This window comes from Poecilia reticulata, chromosome 11, assembly GCF_904066995.2.
Source record: "Poecilia reticulata chromosome 11, P_reticulata-male-v2, whole genome shotgun sequence".
In the NCBI taxonomy this organism is placed as follows: domain Eukaryota; kingdom Metazoa; phylum Chordata; class Actinopteri; order Cyprinodontiformes; family Poeciliidae; genus Poecilia; species Poecilia reticulata.
The window spans coordinates 11,064,126-11,091,296 of record NC_088840.1 but is presented as its reverse complement, the minus strand read 5'-3'; the positions used below and the strand labels follow the sequence as shown (position 1 = coordinate 11,091,296).

The following is a 27,171-nucleotide window of genomic DNA, read 5'->3' as shown; positions in this document are numbered from 1 at the left end:
GCAAATTGACACAGTCTTGCATGTGATTTGCTGCGAAACAGAAACCATACTTTAAAATTAGTGTGCATGTCCATATAATTAAAATATTGTAAAAGGAAAAAAAAAAAAAAACATTTCAGCGTGTTTTTCTTTAATTTTAGGTGGGGGGGAAAATCCAAGCAAACATGCCGGAAAATACTGGAAAAGCAGATCCAAGAGACAGAGGAAAAAGGGCCCGGTATGTGCTCCCAGAGCCTCTTCCTCGTTCTTATGCTCCATTGTTTGCTCGGTGAAATGGAGACTCTGGCTCGGTAATTCTCGGTCCGTGCCAGAAGCCGCAGAGTGACAAAATCTGTGGGGTGTCATAAACGAGCGAAGCCAGGGGGAGAAAGGTGGTCGGGAGAGAGGCGAGGTTGCGTAGCCTTGATGCAGGGAGAGACAGTGGGATCCATCTGGTCCTGATAAGGCAGAGTTGAAAACAGATGAGTGCGGTAAGAGAGATAGAGGGGCGGAGGCCAGAGGGAGACGAGGGATACAGTACGGAGATTGGGAAGACATCTCTGGCATTCTCTACTAGGACTTTTCTTTCATTTCAATAGCACTTTCACTTGATTTCCGTGTAACTGAACTGACTTTCAGCACTTTAGTGCTATAGTAAACAACAAATGACCAATCTCCAGCTTTGTTTCTCCTTTAAACATCTACAATCCCTTGTCGGGTGCCGTCTTTCATCGTGGTGCACTGTTTGTGTTTTACCCTTTACAGAACAATTCTCCATAAGATAATACAGGCTGTCAGAACTGCCAGATCCCAGTTGTTGGTATAGAAGGAGCATAGTATGACACTTGAGTGACTTTCTTCGTCAGACACTCACAATCACAGCAGACTTTGCCCAAGGATAGAAATAAAATCCAACTGACAGCAGGAGTGTCGCCCAGTGTGTCACGGGATTCCTGTTGCTCCTTCGTTTTCTTCCGGGTGTGTTTTTTTTCTTTTTCTTTTTAGTCCTTACATCCTCTTCTTTTGGTCTAACAGGAGCCGACTTAGCAGGTGTCTAGCCTACTCTGCATGTGAGATAAAAAAGAAACCATCCGCAGAGCCACTTTGAGTTTGGAAATGAAATGTCAGGCCTGGCATCGAGTTAGTGCTGTTATCACGATGCAATCACACTGTTTAGACAGATGTGCTCGTGTGACTAACACATCTAGGAAATGAAATAAAGAAAAGCTCTCTTTTGGTTTGTGAAATTTAAGAACCATTGCTGTATCTGATTCAGTAAAAAAAAAAGACATTTATAAAAATTGGTTTAGCTAATTGCCATCTTACTGTGAGCTGAATTACAAGATTGACGGTGTCTTTTATCCTTGAAAGTCGTACCAGCGAGCTGTTTTTGCTAGTGCTGCTTACCAGACTGTACTGCTGAGTAAACTGTATGAGATTCTCACGGTACACTAACCGTAAGTAAGAATATCGCACTTTCAAAGTATCACTCTATAGTCACAAAGATTTAAAAAAAATGTGAAACTGAATCTAAATGCATCTATTTAAAACTAAAACTCCAGCAATTATCCCTACTCCATATTGGATGCTTACTCTTAAAGTTAGAATAGTTATTTTAATAATGCCATTTGGATTTTGACACAAAGCTTAAGCAATAACAGAATAATTCAGTAGTAGTTTTCAAGTAAACTTGCTTGTTTTGGAAAATGGAGTGAGCAGAATTGTTGTCTTGCTCATTACAGTATAATATTGGAAGTATATTAGAGGCTGCTTTAGTTTCCATGACTGCCCATGTTTTTTGCAACTGAAAATTTCCAAACAACCAAACTAGCCTTTCTTGTAAGTGAAGGAAAACTGTAGTTGCTTTCTGTCATGAAGCTGACCTCAAGGTTCACAGTAACAAGTGTGGGAGGGGCTCTCCTGCACCCTTATGCTCCATGAAGCTTGAGAAATCTCTGTCGCTTTCTTTAGTACCAATATTATTACTCTATAATAGCATTATTGTATTACTCCATGCTACTATGGAATAATATTTTGCAGCTAAAAATGTAGCTATTGAAAAAGTGAAGTAGTAAATGAGTTACATTTATTCAACTGGAATTGTTTGACTTGTTAGAAATGGGAATAAGTGTTTCTTAATGTTGAACGTTTTTTTGTTTTTTTTCTCACTGATTGAACGTACACCAATAAAAGATTACATTTTTGTAAATTATTCAGTATGAGATTATGCTGCTGGAATATAACAGTGAATTTATTACCAGGCTTTTGTATGAATGTTACTGTTAAATATGGAGGGTACCTGCCCCAAAATATGTTTTGCATTGAGTACTTTACACAGCACATAATTTCCCTCCAACTCGTGCAGTGATGACATTTAACTAACCGATGGCAGAGGCTTACAATTTAAGGACAATTAGATAAAAGCCATGTATGTGTTCAGCTAAATTATAAAATAATTTTACTGAAAAACTTCCAGTCAGTAACTAGTTGACCATATAATTCACTCTATTTGTGGGCATAACTGCATAAGATGAATTTAGGAAAATCCAAATAATGTAGCCAGAATGACATTTGTGTAAACGCCCAAGTTTCTGTCGTACATCTTGCCGTCTTTGGGACAGACCCGGTCTTAATTTTCAGTAGCACCTCCACTAAGCCCGACTGTACATGAGGGGAATGGTGGCATGACCTGCGGTTTCTCAAAAAGGGGACTCAGAGTTTATTTGGGAATTTTCCTCTTAAGATGGCGACACTGATAGGGCTTTTGAGTTAAACTAACATATGGAGCAAATTGAGGGGTCTCTTGATTTGATTTAGCTTCTCTCTGTCATTACTCATGTGGGGTAGAGATGTTTATGTAGGGTGGTGACTTGTAGAGGAAAATAGAGCGAGTGGAGGATATGGATGTTCTGTGTTTGTTTATTCAAGCGAATTTGCGTGTTTATTTTCAAGTTTTGACGTGCTAATAGCAAAATTTAAATCATATTTTTTAATTTTTAAAAATGGAAACAATATATGTGTTGGAAAAATACATCACAAATATGTATGCAGTAAATATTTAAACACCCACATATTAGAATAAAAGCACCGGCTGAGCAATGTAGTGCTAGTTTTTGCTTATGAGAGGAATTTTGTACTTTATGTGGCAGAGGTCAGGTTATCAGTTCCTTCACTTTTCTTGTGGCCAATGGTGTACACTAGGTTTTTTAAAAATATTATTTAAAACACTTGTGTTGCTTCTCACACAAAAGAAAAGAAAATCAGAAACGGGACAGAATTAGATTTTTTCTGACACTCTTCTGTCGTTGGAAGACTCAGGACAGCCATGGCTCTTTGCTTATGTCCCAACTGGAAGATTGGGCTGAATCCTCATGTCAGTCACATGTTCATAAATCCAAAAGTAACAAAGTACCTATTAAATTAGATGAAAATGAGATCTATATATATATCTCACATATACATGAAATATCAAATTGCTAATATCTCTTCAATCTCTTCACATTGCTTGCCTGCTAATATAGATCTGAACTTGAGCAGCATCTTTCCATGAGTCACTGGCTTTCTGAAAGAAAGAGCTCTGCTTCTGCTCATTTTTTCATGGTGTGACTGTTCCACCAACCACATCTCCACTGCACCCAAATGTCATTGTTAGAAACCGACTAAAGCTGACTTTATTATAGGGTTTACTTTATAGGCTTAACTTTTGAATAACAGGGAAAATGTGTGTTATTCTAAAGTTGTCAAAGGAAACTTTTTTTAAGTGTAGTTATTAGGCAATAGATGATACCATCCATCCATCCATCCATCCATCCATCCATCCATCCATCCATCCATCCATCCATCCATCCATCCATCCATCCATCCATCCATCCATCCATCCAAATAATAAAAATACATTAAAACAGAATACTAAACAGACCAAAACAGTAGAAGCTAATTTATTGCTTATTTATGGAAGTGAGAAATATTTTTTTTTTTCATCTGAAGACATAGACATAATGCTGGTGCATAATAAATGAATTCACACCCCCGTGCACAGATTGACTGGCATTTAGTGCTAAATGCCTTGCCCAGAGGAAAAGTTAAGGATAAAGCTTAAATCAACTCAGCACCTTTAGGATTGAACTACAGGTACCCCCTTAAAAAATAAAAAACAAACAACAAAAATAAACTATTCGATGTAACTTCTTAAAAACCTTATCGGAGCCTGTCTACAATTTCTGATTGAGACATTTTGGTCTAAATTAATGAGCGTTATGTGTAAATATGAAAAAGATACACATTGTAAGCATTACACAGTGCATTGCACAGCCATGTGCTTTCGACAGTGCATGGCTGTCGGCCATACACTGTTTGCTTTGTGCTGCAAGCCATATGATTTCATATGGTTTCTTTCCCCATCACACCTTCGCACACATACACACGCACGCACACACTCACCCCTTCTGAGATACACACAAACAAGATAGTATGCATAGACTCATAAACAATCCCACCGACTGTCATTTCTAGATTGCTCTGGCACAAGCTGCACTTTATGTAAATAGTGCTTTAAAAATCCCATACCATGGTTCCCATGGAACCAGACATATAGGCATTTTGGAGGTGACACTAAAGGTCTGTTGTCTAAGTTTTGCTTCCAATTTTTATATAAGGGTGTTTTATATTTTGAAGGATTTTTATTCTTTTCCTTAAGCGTTCAAAATTTTTGTTTGCGTTCCACGTGTTCATTCTGAGCCAAGTGTCGCAACAAAAATCTTATTATGTCTTCAAAATGATTGTGAAGATTCTCGATTCTAGTTTGAATGCAATTGAAAAATCCCTGTAGTAAAGCATGGCAGGGGAAGTATCATGCTGTGGAAGTTCTGTTTTCTTAACAAGGACAGGGAGGAGTGTCAGCGTGGATGGGATGATGAATGCAGCTGTATGCAGGAAGAAACCCTGCATGAGTTTGCAAAAGGTTCGGGAATTGAATACAAATTGCTCTTTTGAAATTTTTATTTGCAAAAACAATTGAAAGTGCATCCTCTATTTTCCTCCTACTTCACATTTGTGTTGCACTTTGTATTGATCTAGCGTAAAATGTCCAAAATGTAAAACATGTCCAAAAAATATTAATACCTTTGCAATCCACTGTAGATGTTTAATGTGATTCAAACCTTTTAATATAGACGTTTTGTAGTTTAGGTGATTATTGCACTCTCAGCTTCTTGTTAACAAGCCCAACAGCATGTTGGCCATGCAAGCCTGGCTCGTAATACACGCTGATAAAGCCGAAAACCGCAATCCCCTTTTGTCACACTGTGTCAATAAAGAAAGAGCCCTCATGGCAGCCAATGAGCGGCTTTATTTTTATCGCCAAAAGCTCTGTTTATTTTGAGTCTCGACATCTGAGGCGACTACAGAGCCTTTCCTCTGGATTCGGTGATGCCTCTGGAGGAACAAAAACGCAAAATAAGGACTGCGCAGGGTTTTCTTTCCTTCTGGTTTGTTTTCCAATCGCCCTTCAAACTGAAGTGGGGTTTTGGCTGCTTCGCACATGGTGTGCTGGAAGGGATGGACGGAGAAGAAAATAAAGGAATACTACGACTGCAGTGTGCATTTGGTCTTCTTGGTCATAGTTGCGCCTATTGCTGCTGTGCTCAATGTTAGTGGCAACACAGTGGTTAGTGGAGGTTTTCCTGGCAAGTGGTCATTGTGGCTGGATCTTTATTTTTGTTTTGGGCTAGCATCACAAAACAAATTTTAACAACATCTATTCCACTAATGCATTATTATTTTTAAATTGGAGCTGTTAGAATACCAAATTTCAATTAGTCATGAAACCATTAGTACATCAATGACTTCCTTGTTAGTGCTGTGATTAGGAGTAGGATTCTGATCATTAATGACAATTTTAGTCTCCATGCTCACGCTAAGCTGCTTTTTTTAAGAGCCAGATATCTGGCATCCAGTCTTCAAGACCAATAAACGTGTCAGCTGAGCTCCGTCTAAAAAATTTACGGCCGTGTTAGGCAACGACGCTGCTCCAGAATGCACCCTGCATCTTGTAGTTGCTCTGTGTTTAATTGTGATTTGTGTCTGAGAGCTTCACTTGGCGCTGTTGTGCTTGTAAATTATTTCTCCTCTCAATTTGTTAAAGCGTTACACCACTTACCCTCCTGTTGCGCTAAGCAACGGGATGAAACATTTTCTCATAATCGAGTCGAGGAGATCCTCCGGTGACCCCGGGGTCAGGGGCGGTTGGCTGCGCCGAGCAGAAGCCAATACGGAACGAGCACCGAAGAGGAACCAAAACTCAATAAGCGCGGCAATGAGGGGCGGGAGAGAGTTCAAGGCTGCGCCTCGTTGTGATGGAGGCCACGGTGAGCGCTCCAGTGGCTGCTGGAGTTTTGATGCTGTAACGTGAAACGGCTGGGGTGGACGGGGTCCACAATTCCCCTCTTTGTCTGGTCTCCACCGCAGCGTCACCCCTCTCTCCTCTCCTCAGCAGACCCTCTCAGTGGTCAAGCTCATCATCTCCGTCTCTGTCTGTTTCCCCACGACTGCCACCCATTTCGTTGTCTCAGTGACTGGTTTCAACTCCCACCCAGTCGAGCGTAACCACTTTAAATTTGTGTCGTTCTCTTTTCTCACCACCTGATGTCTCGTCTCATAATTTCACCAGTCCGACGCATTTTAGCACTCATGTCTTTTCTGTGTTGTTTAACTAATATTTTGTGAAACCCGCCTCATGTTAATGAAACACCCAGGTATCCCTATCCCAAAACCTCTTTCTTATCCTCTTTTCAGTCTCCGGTCGTATCCGTTGGTTTTGCTAAGTTTCATCCGAACTTGGTGGTAGGAGGAACTTACTCGGGACAGATTGTTCTGTGGGACAACCGGAGTCACCGCCGGACCCCGGTGCAGAGGACTCCCCTCTCTGCTGCAGCACACACTGTAAGGCCCCTTTTTACATAACACACTGTTAAAAACAAGAAAATACAAGTGTTAGATCACGCCATGTCTCTAAGCTGCGTTTCTATCAATCAGTGGATCGAACAATTGTGCAAACTGGAATTATGAAAATAAATTTAATAAAGTTAATACACTAATTTAAAGTTTTTAGATAAAAAGTCAACAGTTTTTTTTTTTTTTTGACTGCAGCAAAGATGACAAGTAGAGGTTGTTGGCGCTGCGTATTTTTGTACTGACTGAACAAAGTCATTCATGTTTGATTCTAATTGTGTTTCAATTGTAAAATTGTTTTCTTTCTTTTTTTTACATTAGTGGAATATTAAAGTTTTGCGGACATTTCTAATGGAAACGCAGCTACCGATCAGTTCAGCCTCCGATCTCTGCAAAAAAAAATACTGCTCAGGATCAGACTTATCAGTTTCTGTCAGACAAGAAAACATTGGTATTAACTAAACATTTGCCTGGAAATATTAAGATGTTGATATGAATGTGCTCCCGTACAATGCTGGTTGATGCGAAATAGACGGTTCAACCTTCAGGTGCAAAACTCATTTAGGAAATCATATAAGCAAACAACAATAAATGGCAACAAAAAAAGTCAGTAGTTTAGAAAAAAGTAAGAAAAAAAAGCAGAACATACAGCAAATTTATTGCAAAACAATATTTTGTGAACTTTACATAATTACTGTAGACCCAACAAAACCAGATTTATGCAAACACTACATTTTTCCTGAAATGTTGTCTTCTACTAAATGTTTTCTGACTTTTTTTTGTATTACAAAATGTTCAGTTTTGTAAATGTCATATTTTGCATTTCAGGGTGAGTGTACAACTTGTTGTGAGAGGAAACAAAAAAAACAAAAACACATCGAACAGATTGCTCAGTTTAACTCCAGTGAACTTGCTCACTCTCAACAAATTACCAATGCATGGACACAAGCACCAAGCCCTTTTATAGTCTTAAAGTCATGTAGCCCCTTGCATTGCCACATGCCTTCTGTACGGTAGTCTTTAAGAGGTTGCCGCTCTAGTCCCCTCCAGTTAGTGAAGTCTAGCTTACTAGCATGGTGCTGATTGCTGAATGGGCCCTTTGTGCAGCCCAGCAGACAAATCAATTACTGGCCAGTAATGATATAATGGCTTCACACACTCATGGATTTGAACAGCAGCACATGTCCCAAGCGTAAAGGGATTGAAAAGGACCACTGCACTCTGGCATGCAAGTTGCCTGTCAACCCTCTATGCTTTTGGTCCTTAAAGTATCTCATTATGTCATGTGTTTCACTGTTTAACTGTATAATAGGAATAAGGGTGTTTTAACTAATTTCATATTATTATCAGCACATTTTAAAGGTTCAGAAAACGATTGTGGTTTTGACAGCCTTTTGCAATTAGGAATCGTCTGAATATTTAACACACAGGATGCCGGATTGAAGAACACTTAAATGCTTCCAGGCAAAATGATTTTCCGGAATTTTGTTTTATTTGCCTGGTGGATGTGTCAGAGATGTTACTTTAATGAGAACTGTCGTAACTGCAGCACGTTGTTTCGCCCCGCGCCCGCGTTCCTGTATGTTACCTCAACAGCACCCAGTGTACTGTGTGAACGTGGTCGGCACCCAGAATGCCAACAACCTGATCACCGTGTCTACGGACGGGAGGATGTGTTCGTGGAGCCTCGACATGCTCTCTCAGCCTCAGGTAGTGAAAAATGTCACTCGTCAGACACGCGGTTCCCACAACCTGCCGGAAGGAGTTGATGTTAAGATTTTTACATTGAAAAGCTGTTGTAGCTCAGTAGTTCTTGGATGTTAAAATGGAGCAAACATGTTTTTTTTATTTTTTTATTTTCCCCTAAAATATTTTTTTAAAACTGTCAGTTATAGATATACATCATGACTTTGTGTGTATTTGAAGGCTTTAAAGTGCACAGTTTACCAAATCCATGACATTCCTGCTTGTAGGAGACCATGGAACTCGTGTACAACAAATCCAAACCCGTGGCGGTGACGGGTATGGCTTTCCCCACGGGGGATGTCAACAACTATGTGGTGGGGAGCGAGGAAGGCACCGTGTATACTGCATCCAGACATGGCAGGTGGGTGAAATGTTTTGAGTCTTCGTGCAAAGCTTTGGTCTGTTTACCAGCGAACTAAATATAGATAAAATATTTAGAGATAAACTCATAACTTTGACCATTTTTAACAGCCGTTCAAATACCCCAACTTTTTTTTTTAGCAATAAACACATGCCTAAGCCCTAAGACGTCATGACAATCACAACACTCTTCAGTGTGGAAGAAAAGGGAAGAGGACTCAGTGTTAGCTATGAGATGTATGAAGTTATTTAAAATGAATATTTTCTCTACAGTACACATGTCAGCTGTTTATTCTGGCTCCTACAAGGTAAAAGTTTACATTCTCTAGGAAACAAAGTCTGCTGTTTATCATTAGCAATGCTAATGAGCTGGTTTTTATCTATGATGCTAAAAACAGCTAACAATCTACATGCTGTTGTCAGTTTGTCTAAGAAATAAAACTGTTTTACAGCAAATCTGACCTCCTAGGAATAAATTATGTCCATGAAAAGCAAGAAAATATATATTTTTATGTTAAATATAATTATTATAGAAATCGGTATCCACTGGTCAGAACGACAAAAAAGTCCAGATTGAGGTGAAACATAGGAGTGTAGTACAAGGAAAGAACCTAAATAAAAAAAAGAAAGAAAATGATTTGAAATGTAATTATTTTCTCAAATTAGACACATTTAGGCCTGTTTTTCCTCTTTTTGTCACTTTTTAAATACATAAGTGTAAGGAGAAATCATCAGCGGCCGGCATGTTTACACTTATTTCTTTATTTATTTTATTTTTATTCCTACTGGTTGTGGTTTTGACAAGATCACATTCACAAGAGCAAAAATGATGAACATAGCAATAGTGCAAGTAATTAAGAAATTTGACATAATTAAATAAGCTAATGAAATATGAATTAGAAACTGAGTTAATAAGAAGATTTAAATTTTTCTTTCAAGAGGAATTTGAATTGTCCCAAAGGAATCAAAATGTTCTTAAGGCTTCATAAGTTGGCTGATACATTAGTAAGTTGATCCCAAACTCTCTTAGTGTTAAAAAAAAAAAAAATGCTGTTCAATTTTTAAAACTAATCATCAACGTTCGTTGTCGTCTTCTCCAGTAAAGCGGGCATCTGTGAAATGTTCGAGGGCCACCAGGGGCCGGTTACGGGGATCAGCTGTCACAGTGCAGTGGGCACTGTAGACTTCTCCCACCTCTTTATTACATCTTCCTTCGACTGGACCGTCAAACTCTGGAGCACCAAGGTACGCCGTGTGTGAGTCGATGTGTGTGTGAGTGTGTGTGTGAGAGAGGGAGAAAATGGCAGAGGGAACAGATGTGTGGGGGGTTGATTGTGGCCTCTGAAAGGTTACTTAGAGGGACTCCTGAGAGAATGAGGGGAGGGAGTTGAGTACATTGGATGAACAACTATTTGAAAATCAGTCTTTCTCTTGCTATTTGTGTGTTTGCGTGTGTGTTGTGGAGTAAGCTCTTTGCGATGTGTTGTTGCATATATTTACTGTGTGAGTGTACTGTGAATTTAATCAGCAGAAGTCAGGAACTCTGATGACGGTGACCTGAATTCCTCCTCTCAGACGTTGTTATGCTCCAAGGCTCAGAACTGTCCGGAGAAACACCGATACCGCAGTTTCTCTTAGTAATAGTAAAGAAGGGATGCTACGTTTTGTGCTTTATAGATTTTAAACAGATAAGAATCCTAAATGCATTACAAAAGCACCTCTTGTAATTTTTCCTCCAAAGTTACGTCTGTGATCATTCTGACAAATCAGCTATCACAAACCAAACATTTTTGTTCTTTGTTTAACATGCTAAAATGAAATTCAACAAGGTAGGCAAATGTAAAAAATATGTATTGCAAAAAAAAAAACAAAAAAGAAAAACAAGAAATTTTATTCTCAAATTTATGAATTTAAAGTCCCACAAAATCAAGTTTCCTAAAAGATTTAAAGATTGAAATGAGGGTCATTTAAGTGGTAAGCATTATATTTTCTATATGAAATTGTCAATAAATAACTTTGCCATAGTGTTCAGTCCTCCTGAGTCTTATTACATGTTTGCCACATTACAACCACATGTATGTGGTTGTAAGCTTATGATAGTTTATGATAGACTGACATGAAGTCAGACACAAAATTATTCATGGCTTTCAAAACTTAAAAAAAAAAAATAGAAGTAGAAAAAGTGTGGTCTATATTTTATATTCAACCTTCCTGAGTTAGTAATGTTCTGCAATTGCATCTGCAAATCTTTTTTTGGTATGTCTCTACCAGCTAGGGATTGAATCCAAATGTACACCGCACTTTTCAGATTAAAAAAAAAAAAAAAGTGAAAACCACCTTCTGACTTTTTGTTGTTGCATAAATTTAAATCTAAATAGAATATGCAACATGTGTGCATGTGAACAAAAAAATTCAAAGTCTGTGAATACTTTTGAATAGGGCTTCAAGTCGGGTAGAGTCTACACATGCTTTAGAGATGTATACATCACATGCGTCTTGGTCTTCATCGCTTGTTACGTTTTGAGCACTTAACCTGACAAACGCGCAGAAGAAATGCTTTGCTTCTGTGTTCACCAATGTGTTTGTCAAAGTCCCTCGCATAGCCCCCCGAAAGCTCTGACAGGACGGCGCTGGCGCATTCAGAGAATCAGGAGGTGGGCGCTCCTCCTCTCGGCGCGTTTGAGTGACCTCGTCCACTCAGGGCATTTGCTTTCCCTTCAAACGAACGTGGCGAGGTCCATTTGGCGGCAGTGAAATCCAAACAGTCACCGCTGTTGTCGGAGAGAGGCTGGATAAGAGAAAAGCTGGTTAAAACACTGACAGGACATTTTTGTGCTACTGAGACTGGAGTTTTTTTGTTCTGGGTGATTTTACGTGTCGCACAGAATTACTTAGAGAAATAAGAGGAACAAAAGATACTGATTACAGAAGTTAGTGGGAGGAAGCAGACTAGGGATTCTAAGTTCAAATTATTGGTTTAGAAAAAGCTGATGTAGACTTTAAAAAGAAACCGTTAAGAAAATCATCTTTATAAAGACTTGCTGAATATGATAAAACACATGATGAATTTCCCATTATACCTACAGCCCAATTCTGGATCATGTTTTACTTTTCATACTTGGCTGCGACAGGCCCATAAAGCATTCTGATGAATTCTGGCACAGGTTTGCAAGCAGCCAGTCCATAAAGCTTGAGCAAAGAGCCCTGTGACACATATTAAAACATTTCTGCGGATTTTCATCAGGAGAGCGTGTTATTTTTTTCAGGATTTGGGAATTCCCTCTCCTTTGAGGGCCACCGCAGGAATGCATGTCTGTCTCTCTTCCAGCATAACCTGTGTTTGTGTGTGGGCAGGCACTTACCTGGAGGTGTGAAGGTGTGTGACTACAGACACACCGCATATGTCTCTCATATATCTTAAAAAGGCAGTTTTTTGCCGGGGCTGAAATCCCCTGGAGGTCGGCCTTCAATCCTCCAGTCGCTCACGCACGCACACACGTGCACTCGCAGATCGACCGAGAATTGTTTTCGTATTCACTCGCACGTTTGCCCTCACGGTTCAAAAAGGCCGTCGTACAGAAGCCTGCTTATGTTTTTACTCTCAGCGGTGCAAATATTGTGGTTAGCGAGACCGTTCTGCGCCGGGCCAGAGTTTGAAGATGTCGCGACAGCTGGGAGTGGGTTTATGATTGTGCATAACTTGAACCGCCTTGCTCTCTTGACCCCAAACCCGGCGTCTACTAAGTGATTGGATGAAGTATAATAATTCCACTTCTGCTCTCTGAAGAAGTTAATTAAAGGCCTGCGTCACTGTCAGTTCAGGTGATTGTTGAAGAGTGTGGATCAAGTCTGGAGCTGAGCGTCGGTAGGTGTCTTTGGAAATAAGGTTATAGCAGGGGTCTGTCCCGGTGTGCTCTCACACAGCACAGAACACGAAAGGATTCTAATTAGATGAAAGTGTGTCAGCGCGGCCGCAAAACCTGGAATTAGCGTAAACCTTAATAGACACGGTGAACCTGGGTAACAATAAGGAAAAGCAAATATGTCTCCATTACGCTGTACAACAGATGTAATCTTTCACTCTTGTTAAGATTAATTAATATTTATATCCAACAAGACGCGCTGCTCCACACCGTTTCAGTTTTTAGCCAGTGGGAGAAAATTTAGTAAAGAAAAACAAAAATCGGACACTATTTGGGAGTGCTTTTGCAAACGTAATTGATCCGTTTTCAATCTGACTGTAAAAACAGCATTTTAGTGAAGCCGAAGGCCTTTTAGATGAGGATCGTTCTTCTGGGAAGCGCAATAGAAACACAGGGGGCCTAACAGCGGTCCGAGAAAACTCTCCAGATTCCTGGAAAAGGTTGCTGTAATAAAAACGTGCGTTAAGTTGCTTCTGTAAATAGTTGACACTGAAATTTCCTCTCAGTACCGCCAGAGGCAGTCCACACTTGTACCACATTTTGTGAGCCGTGACTCGAAGGAGCTAATAGGATAGAAGTAATTTTGGGTGAGCCGCTGCTCACTTTTTTGGACTGAAGTCCAAGTCTCAGTTGTATTTTTTTTTTATGCTAGCATGTTTTGATCAGTGTTTCTTTTGTTAATGTTGTTTTCTTTAGTACTGCAACTTGCCACCTTCCTAAAATTATGAGCTGTATAATTTTTTTTTGCCTAAAGTGATTTTGACAAAAAAAAACAAAAAAAAAACACTTTTGGCAGAAAATCACTTCGGTCGTTATTTTAGGAAGGTGACGAAATACTTAATGTCTTGCCCAGTCTAAAATTAATGTTTTGCAGCTCGGTCTTGCAGAGTTCTGATAACAGAGCTCAGGTCCTCCAGTATTACTTTATTGCACTCTATTAAGGTATGGCTCTTTTGCTCAGACGTGCAAGAAGCTTCATAGCCTGCTATCACTGGAAAGATAATGACAAGCAGGTACTTTCTGTATGGCGCCACTCGGATTAAACTGTTTTGAGATGAGTTTTGAAACTTTTCACAATCTCAGGAGACGGTGGAAATGGCCAAAACAGAAGCTTAAGCCTGAATCAGTTCTGTTGATTTTATGTAAGTCGTGTATAATTTTGAGTTTATATCCAAAGTGACAGATTTTGAAGCCAATTAAAAAGAAAAGGGTTACTGCAGGAAGATGAGTTGTGATAAAAGATGACGAGTGAAGGGGGAGGACAATGAGCGAACGACACGTTGAGAACTTTAAACGTCGGCCCAGCAACGTATTGAATGTAAAAAACCACGAGGCAAAGAACAAGAAAAGAGTTCTCCTGTCATCTGACTGGGAAACTGTTTCAGTCGAAGCTCGAAATGTACTCAGACGTTTGTTTGCGCCGCGTTTCTAAGTGCGCACGTGTCGTCTCCTAGAAACTTTGTAGCAAGACAATCAATGGGTAAAAGGGGTTAAGAATGAGACGGAATACTGTACATTCTTTTATTTCGCTCCTGCAGCCAACCTGTCTCCTCTCCACCACCCCTCCCTCTCTTCTTGTCAGGAACGCAGTTTTGTTTCTTAAGCCCTTGGAATTTGAGTTGTCAATCTGAAAAAAAGGGGATTACACACCGTCACACACGCCGAAGCGGAATCTCTGATTTTAACACTGATAAGTGTGCTTCGTAGCAGATGGGAGCCGTTAGGAGGAGCTCGGCGTTCGTTTGGTCCAACAGGTTGATTATCTGGGGCGCAGCGTTTTGTAGTGTTTTAAATATCACCCTGTGCAGAGAACATATTAAAGATGTTTTTCCTTAAATAGAAGCTCAAAATCAACTGATAAGACATAAGTAAAAGTCTTAGCTACAGAAAAAAAGTGACACTTTGGCAAAAGTGTAATAAAAACAAACAGTACAAAACAAAATAGAAAGGTGTTTCTGTAAAAGTGTTTGATTTATAATGTAATGTCAAAAGTTTATCTGTGCTTGTCTTTTGTTCCCAGTGCAACTGGGGAACACAATAAACAAACGCCAGCTGATCCTTCATTCCTGACTGTGTTCCAAAATGTTATTCTCCAAACATTGTTGCCAGGCCAAATGAATAATTATGAGGAATAACATTGTCTCCTTTTTTTTTTTGTTTGTTTGCTTCCAAGCACTTAAATATCTCTACAAATTGTGTTGCACTCTGATGTAAATTCAAAACTGGACCTGTGTGTGTGTGTGTGTTTTTTTGTGAGTGTTCTGTGTGTTGGAGATCTCCTTTCCAACAAAGCGTACTGTAAATAATAGCAAGTTATGGTAATTTAGTGTTTGTCCACTAGGGAGCACTGACAAGTTTTCCATGCAAAGGTAAATCTCCCACATCTCCCACGGCACCAGATATAAATCTTTATTAATATCAGTTTATGTTAACAGCGATCGTCAGCTGATGTGACTGCCGAGATTACAATCGCTCTTTACCGCCGAACACAACCAATAAACTCGTCGTTAATTAACCCTTTCGCGCCCGGAACGAACGCGTCCTCCTCAGAGCGCCCCTCGTTGCCGTCCGCCGTCTGCCCCCCCCCCTCTCGTTGCGTTCTCTATCTCTTCCCATCTCTCTGACAGCTGTTGTGTTAAGGTTACAGTATACCTTGTGGAAGGCCTTCTCTTTCATCTCTCCCAGCGGTTTTATGGCGCTGTGTGAATGTGCAAGGCTTTTTAATTAGGCTCTGCACCCAGACAGGCCCCAAGGCTGAGGCAGCGCCGCTCTGTCTGAAGCTCACACACTCCCTCTCTCCATTCCTTTTTCACTCTGTGTCTCTCGCTCTGTTTTTTTCCCGTCCATCTCCAATGTGTCATCTCCTGTAATCTCTCCGTTTTTTCTCTTTTTCTGTACAGTGCTATTTCGCACCGTGCCACTCAAACACTTGTCCACAGATATCTTCTTATTTTCTCTCCCCCCTCCCTCTCTTTCAGCACAACAAACCGCTGTACTCTTTTGAGGACAATGCCGACTATGTGTATGACGTCATGTGGTCGCCCGTGCATCCTGCCATGTTCGCCGCCGTGGACGGCATGGGCCGCCTGGACCTGTGGAACCTCAACAACGACACCGAGGTGTGTGGATTTGGGTCACGGTGGGCGTGTTTTCTGGGTCGTCTTGTTCTCTGTCAATATGCGTGCCTGTTTTGGTGTCCTCCGGGTCTATTGCTGGGGCTCAGCCTGAACCGCACAACCCAACACCCAAAGCGCTCTTCTTCTCACACACACACACACACATACACACACACGAGATTCAAGACTCCCCTGTAGGCGTTTCCCACAGCTCTCGCTTTAAATCTGACTGGGTGACATCTTCTCGCTCTGGCTCCCACCCAGCCACCCCGCTAACATTTCTACAACCTCTGCCTAACGTTCAGACAACCTCAGAGACCGTCTTCCTCCCAAACTGCGTCCCGTCAGAGGAGTGCACAGATGTGTCGGCGACCGCAAGCAGAGAGCCCCAGCCCTCAGTCCACAGTCCCATGAAAAATAATGATAAAAAAAAAAAGAAGAAGAAAGTTCAGGCCAGCAAAGGTTGAGTTTTGAAATGCTGTGGTGTGACAGTTATTTTTGAGATGAGTGCATTTAAGGCCATCTGTGTGCTGGAATTCGACATAATCATATGTAGTATTAAGCAAAAACAATAAAAAATAAAATAAAAGGAGTGAATAATGTCTACTATTGTGAGCAGATAGTTCTCAACCCTATAATTGGGTGCCTTCATTTCATTTGTCATTAAACATGTATTTCTGCTAGGAATTTTGTTTAAATTATTTTTGCTTAATCCAGACCTTTTCACACAAACACTCAACATTTTAAGAATTTCAGCCTTTGACTTAATTATATCGATTCATTAAGGAAAACATGTAATATCTCTTAAGACAAAATTGTATTTTTTTTTTACAGAATCATTACATTTACTGGGACAGTTGTCTTTATTTTGAAATAAAGACAAAAACATGTATCTCTTTATTGTATTTTACATACATCTCTTTATTAAGGGATGTTCTTTAATTTTAAAATAAGACAACTGAAATATTTCATTCTGAATTATACTGCTTTAAGTTGCGATGTTGGTCTGTGTATTCATATATCCAATTATTAACCCATAACTTTTCAAACAGAAAACAAATATAAAATATGTGGATAGGCACCTCCTACCTGCTGATATGTACTGTTGTTATGATCCCATTGACCTGGCTTTGTTAGAGTGCAGTCTGTTGTGATATGTTTGAAATACTAGGAAATCCTAAATTAAAGAAATCTGAGGGGCGCAGTTGATGTAATTAGTTATTTGTAGCTGGATATTGGCCCAAAGCATACACAAAAATGCTTCATCAAACACAAAATTGACCTTGTCGTTTAAGTCTTTTGATTTAAATCTGCAAAACGTAGCCTTGATGATCTGGACAGCTTAAGCAAGGAGGAATAATCAATGATTAGTCTGGTTAAAACTTCGGGAAAAGTTACAGAGAAAGTCTATTTCCAACTGGAGGTTGTGCAAAATATTTTTCATTTTACTTTACGTTTAGATTTTGCTCTTCTGAAAAAAATATACAGAAAAAGTGTTTGGTTCTTTCTGACATGTTATGTTCCAAAACATAATATTTATTTACTTTAAGGTTTTGTATCACAAGTGGCAGTAAATGTGGTCAACACTGTCTGTACTTGCATACATATACTTTATCTTTTACAGACTAGTGAACCTCTAGGGTACAACTTCTTCTTCACACAATTCAAACTTGGTAGGGAGTGAACTTGAACAGACCATTGTCTATTTCAGAAAAAAAAAAACCAAGCAACTACTTTGTCTTCTGCTTTGTCTCCTTGCTGGAGCTTTATGTTCTGTGGACTATACTACAAGTTATTTTCATCACACTTATTATAAATCAAAAAATGTAACCTCAACCACGATTCTGTAAAAAACCTTTCTGTCTCTCAACCCTGTCAGCAGACAACCTTTGATCATTCAGGTAAAAGTCCAGATAAAAGGATCCTCCATTCTCCTTCCTCCTTGGTTTCCATGGACACACCAGTGACTTCAACCTTAATGCAAGTCTGCGTCAAGACAGATGCTCTCACTCCTCTCAAATAATAAGCTCTCCCTCTTTTCCCATTTTCTCTACTGTACAAGACTCTCGTGTCGTCTCACTTCAGCTCCCATCTCTGCGTAGTTTCTTGCTTTCACGCGCGCCGCTGTGGTTAGCAGCGGCTCCTCTATCTGCGGTGCATATTCCCATGGTTCCCTCAACAGCAGCCTTTTCACAGACAGAGGAAGAGTTCATTATCGGGGGCTTAACTCGCCTAACAATGTGCTTTATGAGAAACATTTGCACAGACGAGCGCTCACGCAAACGGATGCGTCGAACGCACGCACGCTGGCTCTCTCGCTCACACACTAGCCAGTCTGATAGCAACAGGCTTTCATTGTTGCCATCATATTAAAAACACAGAGTCATAACAACATTAACAGAGCAGCGTAGCGCGCCTGGTTCTCATTTCCACCACACACACACACACACACACAAGCAGACACACACACACACACACACACGCAGTTTTAAAGCTCTCCGTTCAGATCCCCTCTTGCGGAGGAAGGGAAGCTAGTGGGCTAATGGCAGTCAGTCTGTGGTTAGCTCTGCTTTAAATGCGCAGGAGCTCGGTGTGCGAGGAGACGCGATGCCAAGGCCTCTGTCTCCACTGGTGACATGTGTCAGACTCGCCTGCCACATGTCAGGAACAGTTTATGGAAACGCTGCAGATGGTTTTGGGTTTTCAAAGGTGCAACATGAGCACTAAAAGACAGAAATCAAGATTCGGCTCAGCCCCTGCCAGCAAACGCGTACGGGTTGTTTCCAGAGTAAGTCGGCTCGCATGTGTCCGGTCGAATAAAAAAAAGCTGTAAATGTGACAGCTTTGTATTCGTAACCTCCAGCACGTCCAGATGAAGCCACCCTGTTCTTGTGGTAAATTTGCTCTGTAATCACATAATGTAATGTTGCAATTTTTCAATAAACATTAGGACACGTTACAATTAGGGTCACTAAATAAAATGTGGTAAGGTTTCGGGAGGCCTGTCATGGTGCGTGGCTGTTTATTACTCTATTTTGTCTTCAGAAGAAAAGACAATCCTCTCTTTAATGGCGAATAATCTCGCCATTAAAGAGGGGATCCTTTGCAGCGGCGCTGATTATGAAGTAATAAACAACAACAAAAAAATAAGCCAATGTTAGTAAACTTTTAGTGTTAGCAAATGTTTAATTGTGGAAGGTAGTATCTAATTAGTAGTTTTACTTTTCTTGTTTGAACTATTATTTTGCTGATGGTTCCGTGAGACCGCCAATAAGTGCTGAGTTTAAAATTTAAATTAAAACTGAATGATGAAAACTGTTGTAGAGACATATTGTGACTTGGTGGAAAACAGATGGATATTTAGATACTTATTATCATTCCTCCTGCCCTTCCCTGTGTCCTTCCTTCCTTTTCTCCTTCCTCCCATCTTTTCTTTATTGTGTTCTTCCTTCCTCCCTCCTTTCATCTCCGCCCTTCTTCCCTTCCTTTCTTTATTTCCCGTATTGTTATAAATCTTTTTGTTTGTTTCCCTCCTTGTGTCCTTCCTTTCTTCCTAATATCAGTCTGTATGTCTCTCTGTCCTCTCTGGCTTCCCTCCTTCCTGCCTGTGGGTTTTCCAGGCTCCACATTTGAGCCACACCTACTCCAGAAATATTTGTCATCATATTAGTTAAATTAGCAAAAAGAACTCACGACTCAATAAAGTTGAGCCTGGAAAGTGTGAACTTGCAGACGGAAACATGCAAGAACCTTTACTCTGATCCCTATCACAGCATAACTTTTCCATCTTTGTCTTTGTACAAAGTGGCTAACACTAAAATTTTAGCACTTTCGGTTTGATCCTCAGCTAAACCAGGCGGCCATTCATGTCGTTGCCGCGTTGAGGAAACATCTGGCGTGAATTGTGATGCAGAAACCTGCTCTACAACATATTTTGTAGTGCTGTGTAAATGATGTAGTCTTGACACATTATCATCTAATTTCGTGCTACAACATGCAGACACTTTGTCAGCACTGATGAAGATTTCTTCACCTCAACATGTTTAATGCTTGAATTAGTTCGAACATACAGAAGTCTGGCCCGTTTTCTGATTAATTCATTTTTTGATCATTTATTGACAAACTCAGTAAGGTGCAATGACGCTTTAGCCTCAGAAGTAAGTAATAAGAGTAAGAAGGAAGTAATTGACAACTAAGTCTGAAAAAAAAAGGAAAAGTGATTTCTTGCACCAGCAGCACCCGGTACTTTTTACAGTAATCATCCCGATATACTCGCACTATACAAAATGGAGGCACATCTCAAAAAAGTATTTTCTGTAAAGAAAATACTTTCTTTACAGTTAGATATTTGTGTAGAAGTCATATCTGGTTACTGTCTTGTGTTGGGATGAACATTTTTTGGTTGTGAAGATCTTTCACCTGCACAAAACTCGCATAGCTTCTTCTGACGGGAGAATATCGCTTAACTGGAAAATGAAACACCAGGTAAATATAATGCATTTTCATCATGAATTTATTGTATTCATTTTTTTCCCTCCTAGGTGCCAACTGCCAGTGTGACCATTGAGGGAGCTTCGGCTCTGAACAGGGTTCGCTGGTCATCAGGAGGAAAGGAGGTGGCCGTGGGCGACTCAGAGGGCAGAGTTTGGATCTACGATACAGGAGAGGTACATAGAACAACCATGGAGAGGTTCTGCTGCTGGGGCACAAAATAGTCCTGCTGAGGTTTTAACCTTTGCTGTTGTGAACAAAAGGTACATCCTGAAAATGTTGCACTTTTGGTTAAATACGTTAATATTTACTGTTTTTTTTTTTTTTGTTTTTTTTTTTTTTGCTGAGGGTTCACGTTAGATTCACATTGACTCATATGATGCATAGCTGAGAGGCTCTTACGAGTTTCATTTTCAATCAGGTCCTAATTACAACATAGGTGCAAAAAGCATGAGGAAACTGGAATAAAAACAACAAAAATTGCAGTACTGTATTAATACAGCTGGACAGGAGCAGATAGAGAGATTTTTGCTACCAGTAATTTGACCAAATAGTGTTTGTAAAAGGAATATCGGGTCTTGGTTCATCATGGATGTCTATGTTTGTGTCATTGTTTTTAAAATAGTACAAAGCACGTGGAACTGAATCTTAATCTCTGAATTTTTGGCAACATTTTACGTACTTATCAGGTACAAGTCCAAGTTTTTACAAAAACATTTTCAGCTTCGCACTGCTGTATGTAACATTTTACTTGATGCTTCTTGAAAGCGCTCCCATCACAAAGCAGCCAGCTAGCGATTCAGCTCCAGCCGACGTGCTTTAATGCTTGAATATGTTTTTAGCTTAGCTGCTCGGCTAAGTTTAGCATCTTTTTTGTGTGGTAAGTTAGAGGGGAGTCGAGCAGAGCTGGTGGCCTCAGTGCTGGGTTGATGGTAATGAAGAGGCCTCAATAAAACTGAGTGAAGCTGAAAGGTTTTATGGGTCCTTTAGGCAGGGTTTTTTGTGTGTGTGTGTGTGTGTGTGTGTGTGTGTGTGTGTGTGTGTGTGTGTGTGTGTGTGTGTGTGTGTGTGCGGGTGTGTGTGTGTGTGTGTGGTAATGGGGTATTTACTTTACTGTAAACTTGCCCATGTAGCTAAAACTGGAAAGAGAGTTTTTTTTTTTAAGAAAAGAAAAAAGAAGTATCTCTGGGAATAACAGCAAATCTGGAGACTTTTCCAGGAAGGACAAAATACCAACAATTTCCATTTCAGTTTCGTTTTACTCTAAGCATTTTATTTTAAGCATATTTACCATCAGGGTTATCTATTAAAACTTTACAAGTGTTGCCCTGTGTGGAAAATCCGAATCACAGAATAAAACTCAGTCCCTGTTGTCTTGTACATTTCAGAGTAATGAAACTCCTGATTTTCAAACCTAGGCATCATTAGGAGCAAGCTTCTCGTAGTCGTGCTGCTACTGCTTACGCCACTCATCAGTGCTACGTTTGCCCCCCTCTGCCCTCCCACTCCTCCGTGACTGTGGCCAGGTTTCTGATTAATTACAGCCTAGCCATGCGAATGGCTTGCAGACATCTTGGGTGGTGGCTGCGGCTTTTGTCCCACTCCCTCTCGAGTCCCGACTCTGCTCAGCTAAAGAGAGGAACGACGTTCGGTTTGACCCTGACGGTCTGTGCAGCTCGTGTGATGGATTTTCCACACTGACAACGCGGCTCCTTGGACTCCAACACTCGACAGATCGTTGGATGTGTTCTCGCTGGCAAACCGGTGGTCTGTCATAAAATATACACCAATCAAATTAGCATGATTATGTTTACTTTTTCTTTGGTAGTAATTGAATGTTTTCACTGCTAGGAATTGGAAGAATTGCTGTTAAACCCCAAATAATAATCATTATAATTTAAACCGAACTGTTAATTTGAATGCTTTTAACAAAACAAACCTTTTATTTTTTTCATAACGTCCCCTCTAATTGGTGAATTAGGCATTTCTGGTAATTTAGTTCAGTTCAATTAAAAAAATATTCCCAAAGGGAAGTGAAATGTAACTCGCATTATTCATATCTCTTCTAAGAGTTGTTTTAGATGTTTATCGCTGTGAGCAGAAAGGATCTCCTGGTTCTGAAGAAGCCCCTGTCTGAGGAGAATTTTTTTGTTGCGTAAAAGTATGAGGAAGAGGAAGCTGTGTGTAATGTTGTTTTATTTGATTTACACAGTCATTTTCAGAGGAACAAAACCAGCCCTCTTTATGAGCTCGTTTAGTCTTTAGTTTTAAGTCTTTCGTTTTGATGCTGCTTCTGTTGGGACAGCAAAAGAGATTCATAGATTTATACTGATGCACCTATATCACTTTTAAAACTTGTTTTACACAAAAACATTTCAAAGCATTTTGCATTTTCACTGTGCATTTCACACACAATCAACATGTGACACATTACTGCTTTGCTAGTGCTTGTATTTCTTACTGTGTCCTTAAACAATAATGCAATTTTCACTTAAATTAAGAGTTCTTATGAAACTGAAACCAGAAACGTACATACACTGCAAACAAATACAAACAAACAATATAAATGTTCTTTTTTCACTCACATTTAATCAGACTAAGCTTTTCCCTTTTTAGGTCGTTTACCAAAATTGTGTCTATTTGCTAAATGCTAGAATAACGACACGCATCACTCTTTTGTACTCTCTTCAAAGCCAGAAGTGTACATACACTGAGATTAGAGCGTCTTTAAACAGTCTAGACAAAACCAGATGATGACATCACCTGGTTGTCAGCACTCTGCTTCCTCGTGTGACATCATGGGAAATTTAGCTAAGATATCAAGGAAGTAATTGTTGGTCTAACTAACCTAGCAAAGAAAAGCCTTGGTCAGATTTAATATCAAATTGTGGGATCTAAAAGATTTCAAGCCATTGTGACAGTGTGAAAAACAATGTGCTACATTCAAATTGATAGATTCAATCCAAACGGAAACTTGTGCAGTTAAACACGTCAAGAAAAGCCAAAACTTTCCCTTAATTCGCCACAACTCTATAACAGATTTAAGCTTTTTGTGATTTATAGTGCTGCTTTTTCTCGTTTACTGCTAGTTGATTCTTTTCCGCATTTGTCATTTAATCGTCGCTAGGTCACCCCAATGTAGGAGTCATTCCCTTATGACTCCATTCCTCAGAACTACCAGTGTCATTCATTTCCACTGAACGCCATGTCACTTGAATTCAGTTCACTGGAAAACATCCACACAAGTCGTCATATTCAACTGACCTTTTTTCTGTGCCACTTTTTAAAAATAGGATAGACAAAAAAAAACACTCCGTTTGTGTGTTAATCTTAAGTCAGGAAATAGTAACTAGTAGGTTTAAAACAACTGGAACTGGAACAAACGGGGTTAAATAAAGACCCAAGACAGTTTTGCCCTCAAGCTCAGAGTAAATGAGGGCGAAGCAGGTAGATAAATCATATGTAAAGTTTATTGTTAGAGTACAGATTTTGCTGCTGCAATGAACGTAAATTTATTGTAAGACCTTTCACACATTTCCCAATCATTGTGAAGGGTGCTGTTTTTAAAATTAACTAATTATGCCCTCTCCTTTACAGCCTCCTGCAGTGGCAGTCGTGTAGCTTATGTGATACTAATATGCTTACAAAATGTTTTTATCTTCATTAAGCTGAGCGCAACTATGTAATATCACTTAAGACTCTCTCTCTCTTTCTGTGTGTTTACATGTTCGACTTTTGTTTACTTCTTAGGCTATTTGTGAGTTTTTTCGCCCCATGAGCTGGCTGAACTATATACAATCAGAACAGAGCTGACATTAAATTTGATTAGACTTTTTTAAAGGTGGTGTTTTCACAGTCAGATTATTCATTTTCTCTCTGCTGGAAACGCTCCGCAGCGACAGATAGACAGCGTGGGAGCGGCACAACGAACAAACACGAGAAGCCTCTGAGCTTTTCATTAATGATGTTTTTTTTGTTGTTGTTTTTTTTTAAAACGATATCAGTGCTGCTAGCACACGTCTGCAGGATCAGGGCGACGATTGGGAATGTATTGCGAGCGTGAGAGAAAAGCAGCACATGGCCGTCACTCTGAGCGCTCCAGACAGTTACCTGCTGTGTCCATGTGGACATTTTCCAGACTTTGTACCAGGTGGCTGGCTGGGTAAACTCTGCAGATATTAGCACTCTAACAGGCAGCTCAGCTGGACAGTGTCACTGTGAAAGCGGCTTCATAGGCAGTAGTTTTAATTATTTTCTTCTTTCTTTCTTTTTGCTGCTGTTGTACAGTAAGCAAGTACATATCAACATGGAAATGAAAGTCCTAATTGCATTTAAATGTGAAATTGAGAAGATTGTCAATCAAGATTGTTATGCTGAACAAAGGTAATGTGAGTAAACGTAAAATATTTGGTGTTTGAACGATTTAAAATAGGCAGTTCTAAGCATTTTTAGAAGGAGGAAGTGGCAAGTATTCATAAATTATATATTTTTTAGCTATCCACGGAGAGTTGTGGTCCCTAGCCCCCACAAATAATGCAGCGTATTAATGGAAAATTGAGTAGAAGGAAAAAGTTTCGTCCACATCCGCCCTCCCAGCATTAACAACTTCGCGCCTTTTGCGTCTGTGACCCCTGCAGCTTTCCGTGGTCCACCCTGAGGACTGGGCGCGTTTCGCTCGCACGCTCATGGAGATCCGCGCTAACCGGGCGGATGGCGAAGAGGAGGGCCCTATGGAGCTGGCTTCATAGGAAGAGGACTCTGAAACCAAAGTGACTGCAGAGCAGGGAGCTGGTGCGATTTGGTTGTGCCACTGTAGCATGTGATGCTCACTCAGTTGTTTTTTTTTTCTTCCTTTCTCCGCTTTCAAGCGCACCTTCACGTCTGCTCAGAACAAAGGCAGAGCTTTTCTTGTGATTTTCCTCTGTGTACGTGTCTTTTAATTGTTTCTCTGTCTTTATTCATTTGCGTATTGACTTCAGGTGGTATGTTGCTTGCATCTCGTGAGCCTACGGTATATATAGAGTGGCAGTATTATAGCCTTATGAAGATACGTGTACTGTAACGAAGCTTTGCACAGCGTTAACCATTAAGACAGGGTCATAGGAGTTTGTCATGTATTATTGTTTACATATATAACAACGACTTTATGTTCGGCTTTTTTTTTTTTTTGTTGTTTTAAATCTGCACGATACACAAACTTAAAATATTCCAGATGCAGGAACCTCATTGTAGCCGCTTTATTTCAGTCCGTGCGTCCGGATAAGGAACAGGTGTGTTTTTTCTCTGCTGAATGACAGCTTCTGTGATGAACTGTGACAAGAGGTATATTGTAACTCAGAGTGATTGCTGTCAAATGTGCTATGTTTGCTATTAAAGCATACATAATAAACTGCTTTCTTGCTTTTTTTTTTTTTGCAGTCTCCTGTCAGGTAATAATACAACCAGCATATAGTGCAGTGTTTTCTTATTTACCGTAGACATGTAGTTGTACAAGACAAAAAATATAGCCCTGCTTTAACCCTCACCATAAGTCTATCTCTACCTTGTCTGCCATGACGCTGTGAGGCCTTCCCAGAACGGCTGTATGTATTTTGAGAATAAACGACGGTCACGTCGGTTCACTGATTAAGTGAATTCAGAAGGCTTTTGGTGACACCGGAGATTTTCCAGAGGTGTCAGACTTAAAGGTGTGCAGTACAGAAATGTGAAAACTGAAAACCATTTATCACTTTCCTTCCATTTCATTATTTGCTGGTCTATCCCATAACATCAAGAATTGAAGGTTGTGTTTGTAATGCGACAACATATGAAAAAGATTTAATGGTGCGGATCATTTTCTAATCCTTTGCGTGAAAGTAAAGTTCTGAATTTTTCACATAAACTATGTTTTCATTTATTAGCCACAGGTTCTGTGTTGTGCAAAGCTGTTAGTCATTCTTTGTTTCTTTACTCTGTGTATCCAAAAAGCCTAATTTTATTGCAATGTTTCTAATAAATATTACAATAGTTTAGGATTTTTAATTCTAAAATACTGATCTGACCCAATGCATTATCATTACCAAAATGTATTTTAGTTTTTCTTTTTTTTTTTTTATTTGCTTTCAGTTCAATTTCAGCTGAAATGAATTAGCAGCCTTAACAGATCCCCACAGTACTGTGCTGATGGCGTTCCCGAGGCATTCAAAGCGTTCTGCACATTGTTCTGATTCATGTCTTGATGTTGAAAACAATCTTAAATCCAGGTGTTTTCCTAGCGGTTGCAGAAAACATCGCAACCTTTCCAAATAAATTTGTGTCAAAAGCTTCAAAAACGCTGATTAAGTCAGTAACCCTATCAGACTGATGTCTCGCAGCATTTGTCTGCATTCAGTTGTTTCAGTTCTCCCATCCCTAGAGGTCTGCGTACAGCTGCTAAAAGATTATAAATGCCGCTGTCCTCACAGTGCAGCGTGGGAGATGCAGTCCAAACATGCCAGCGAATGGGACCGGGGCCAAACTGAAGCCTATAATGCGGTCGTGGTCGGGGAGCCTGTAGGCTGATCCCAGACTTGGGGGTAGGCTTGGAGCCAGCCGGCTCTCTGCAGCAAGAGGGAGATGAGGAGGAAGCT

At 40.0% G+C, this 27,171-nt stretch overlaps 1 protein-coding gene across 6 annotated transcripts in view; it reads left to right on the top strand.

Annotated features, from left to right (window-relative positions):
• dync1i1a (dynein cytoplasmic 1 intermediate chain 1a) overlaps window positions 1-25,956 on the top strand; it is a 59,287-nt gene extending 33,331 nt beyond the window's left edge. For all 6 annotated transcript variants that reach the window (XM_081612286.1, XM_081612287.1, XM_008421716.3 and 3 more), the window contains 7 exons: window positions 6,772-6,918; window positions 8,524-8,637; window positions 8,901-9,034; window positions 10,134-10,278; window positions 15,935-16,075; window positions 20,614-20,739; window positions 25,201-25,956. In XM_081612286.1, coding sequence (XP_081468412.1) covers window positions 6,772-6,918; window positions 8,524-8,637; window positions 8,901-9,034; window positions 10,134-10,278; window positions 15,935-16,075; window positions 20,614-20,739; window positions 25,201-25,311 — 918 coding nt within the window. In that variant the 3' untranslated portion in view covers window positions 25,312-25,956. The remainder of the gene's footprint in view (window positions 1-6,771; window positions 6,919-8,523; window positions 8,638-8,900; window positions 9,035-10,133; window positions 10,279-15,934; window positions 16,076-20,613; window positions 20,740-25,200) is intronic.
• Window positions 25,957-27,171: the final 1,215 nt, after the last annotated feature.